At 50.6% G+C, this 3118-nt stretch overlaps 1 protein-coding gene across 1 annotated transcript; it reads right to left on the reverse strand.

Moving 5' to 3' along the window:
• Window positions 1–259: 259 nt before the first annotated feature.
• LOC118415586 (titin-like) lies at window positions 260–2098 on the reverse strand. The gene has a single exon (XM_035820280.1). It carries the CDS (start codon window positions 2096–2098, stop codon window positions 260–262), a length of 1839 nt encoding a protein of 612 aa, XP_035676173.1.
• Between the last annotated feature and the right edge of the window lie 1020 nt (window positions 2099–3118).

A 3118-nucleotide genomic window follows, 5' to 3' on the forward strand; every position in this document is an offset into this window, starting at 1 on the left:
AGGCACCCACACTGTTGTGGAATCAAAGCTTTTAGTGCAATAAAATATATCTGCATTTGTAAAGCATGTATTTCTGTTCTATTAAAATGGTTTATGTTAAAGAGAAACATAATTGGTTTCAGCACTTTTTTAGTACAAAAGAATAGGTTAAATATTGAAGAAAGCAAAAATTTTTCTTTTCCGTAAATCTGCAATTTCATTGTAATGTTGGCGGTTAGAGGTTTTAAGTTATACATATCGGGGGGGGGGGGGGTATTTGCTATGATGTGTTACGGATTCCCTCCCCTGATATCTCCCATGGCCAGTAGGTGTTAGGCAGTGTGACTAGAGGAATGGTAGCACGCCTTGGTGTGTTACGGACTTCCTCCCCTGATATCTCCCATGGCCAGTAGGTGTTAGGCAGTGTGACTGGGGGAAGGGATGCACGCCTTGGTGTGTTACGGACTTCCTCCCCTGATATCTCCCATGGCCAGTAGGTGTTAGGCAGTGTGACTGGGGGAAGGGATGCACGCCTTGGTGTGTTACGGACTTCCTCACCTGATATCTCCCATGGCCAGTAGGTGTTAGGCAGTGTGACTGGGGGAAGGGATGCACGCCTTGGTGTGTTACGGACTTCCTCCCCTGATATCTCCCATGGCCAGTAGGTGTTAGGCAGTGTGACTAGGGGAAGGGGTGTACGCCTTGGTGTGTTACGGACTTCCTCCCCTAATATCTCCTCTGACCAGTAGGTGTTAGGCAGTGTGACTGGGGGAAGGGATGCACGCCTTGGTGTGTTACGGACTTCCTCCCCTGATATCTCCCATGGCCAGTAGGTGTTAGGCAGTGTGACTAGGGGAAGGGGTGTACGCCTTGGTGTGTTACAGACTTCCTCCCCTGATATTTCCCATGGCGAGTAGGTGTTAGGCAGTGTGACTGGGGGAAGGGATGTACGCCTTGGTGTGTTACGGACTTCCTCCCCTGATATCTCCCATGGCGAGTAGGTGTTAGGCAGTGTGACTGGGGGAAGGGATGCACGCCTTGGTGTGTTACGGACTTCCTCCCCTAATATCTCCTCTGGACAGTAAGTGTTAGGCAGTGTGACTGGGGGAATGGAGGCACGCCTTGGTGTGTTACGGACTTCCTCCCCTGATATCTCCCATGGCCAGTAGGTGTTAGGCAGTGTGACTAGGGGAAGGGGTGTACGCCTTGGTGTGTTACGGACTTCCTCCCCTGATATCTCCCATGGCCAGTAGGTGTTAGGCAGTGTGACCAGAGGAAGCGAGGGACGTCGTGGTGTGCTATGGGTTTCCTCCCGTAGGATACCCATAGTACAATAGGCATCAGGCGATGCGAGGATAGCGATATGAGCTTCGGTGACGTGTCGACCCATTGACAGAACTGCATCTGTGACGTTGACGTAGGTCCTTAAACCTTGGTCAGAAGGCTGGGAAACCAAAGCAGTCCTCAACTGTCTACGGGCCCTTATACCCTGGACTTCGGAGGCGTTTCTGTAAAAGTTGTTAATCTGGGCCTTGGTCTCTTCAGACGATCCATATGTGGCGACGGGTCTTATATACGGGTGTCTGCTTGAAGTTGTAGTGTTATTCTGGGCTGTCCGTCTATTCTGCAGCCGCCCCCTATTGCCAAGGACATGAAGCGAAAACTCGGCAAAATCATCATAGAAAGGCATGGGTCCGCTCTCCTCATCATCTGGGATCTCACTGTAGGTATGTCGTGAGGAAGGCAGAGGGCGCTGTGGAGAGGCTTCTTGATCTAGGAACTCCCTGTGTGTGTGCGGGAGAACAGGCAGGGGGCGCTGTGCGGCTGCTATGTGATCGGGGATCTCACTGTAGGCGGGCTCGAAGGACAGCACAGCCGGCAATGACCTACAGGATGTCGCATTGTCTGCGGAGCCCCAGCGTGTGAATGTTACAGTAGGAAGAGAAGATGACCGTACTACTCCGGAAATTGCGTGTTCTGGAATCTCCCAGTATGTATTTGGGAGACCAGGCAAAGGCCTGTTTGCAGCCGCTATGTCATCTGGGATCTCACAGTAAGTAGGCTGGACGGAATGCAGGACAGCGGGCAATGACCTACAGGACGCTACGTCATCCGACATCACCTCTCTCGAACATGTAGGGAGGGAAGCTGACCTGATCAAACCGGGAAATGCAACCGCAGCTGGATCTGTTAAAATGTGTACATTGTTGCTGGCCCCCACATCATCAGCGTTAAAATATGCTGAGCGCAGCTTTAATACCAAAACCACAAAGGACAACAGTACCAAAAAGGACACTACTGAGACAACTACTGGTATGAGACCATGATCTGTTGCTGACGGCACCTCTGGTCTAGGTGTGATGCTTAATTGCGGTGTTGAGGTATCTGCCCAGTGTGTCAGGCTGCTGGAGTTTTCAGTGTCTCCTCTGTAAGTGTTTTCTGTGGTGTGTGTATGACACTGAGCCTGGGAAGCGGTGAAGAACAACTCCGCGTGTTTATCTTGGGCGAGGAGAATGCAGGTGATGTTTTTTGGATTGTCATGGGTAGTGTTGTTTTGGCTACATCCTGGCTCTGTGGTTGTGTGTGTGTTTGTGCTACGTGCTTGGAAAAACGACAATGCAACACCTTCAAAGGTTGTATTCCTTGTGGTCATGGAAACCAGTCGGAAGACTGAGTTTCCCACGAGGCCTACCGTAATGCCCCCATCGTATTCCCAAACCTGCCTGCACTGCTCAAGCGTGTTTGGAACAGGCTTGTCTCCCAAAGAGTCATCAGTAGCTAAGACAACTACAGGGGCCTGGATGGGAATCACATTCAGTGAACGACCCGGAGGCAAAGTGCCACAAGACATGCCAGGGTTGACACGTATCAGCTTGACGTTGCGAGGCACACTGTCCGATGAGTCAAACATCCACCCAAACGAGAGTTTATTAGCATTATGCCTGACACAGAAGATGAATTTTGACACCTCAACAACCAATGTTACTGCCCTGCTGATTTGATTTCCTAACCGGTGCAGGCTCCACATCATTGCATGTGGCTTTGCATCATAGACAGATGCCAACACTTCACTGCTGATATGGAGCCTTAACAGCGAAATCTGTCCCCGAAAAACCGATTCATCCAAACATGACAGAGC

The sequence above is a fragment of the Branchiostoma floridae genome, chromosome 5, assembly GCF_000003815.2.
Source record: "Branchiostoma floridae strain S238N-H82 chromosome 5, Bfl_VNyyK, whole genome shotgun sequence".
Classification (NCBI taxonomy): domain Eukaryota; kingdom Metazoa; phylum Chordata; class Leptocardii; order Amphioxiformes; family Branchiostomatidae; genus Branchiostoma; species Branchiostoma floridae.

Excerpts from the sequence above, each read along its gene's own strand:
- LOC118415586 (XM_035820280.1), bottom strand. The coding sequence starts at position 2,098 with ATGTCGGATGACGTAGCGTCCTGTAGGTCATTGCCCGCTGTCCTGCAT.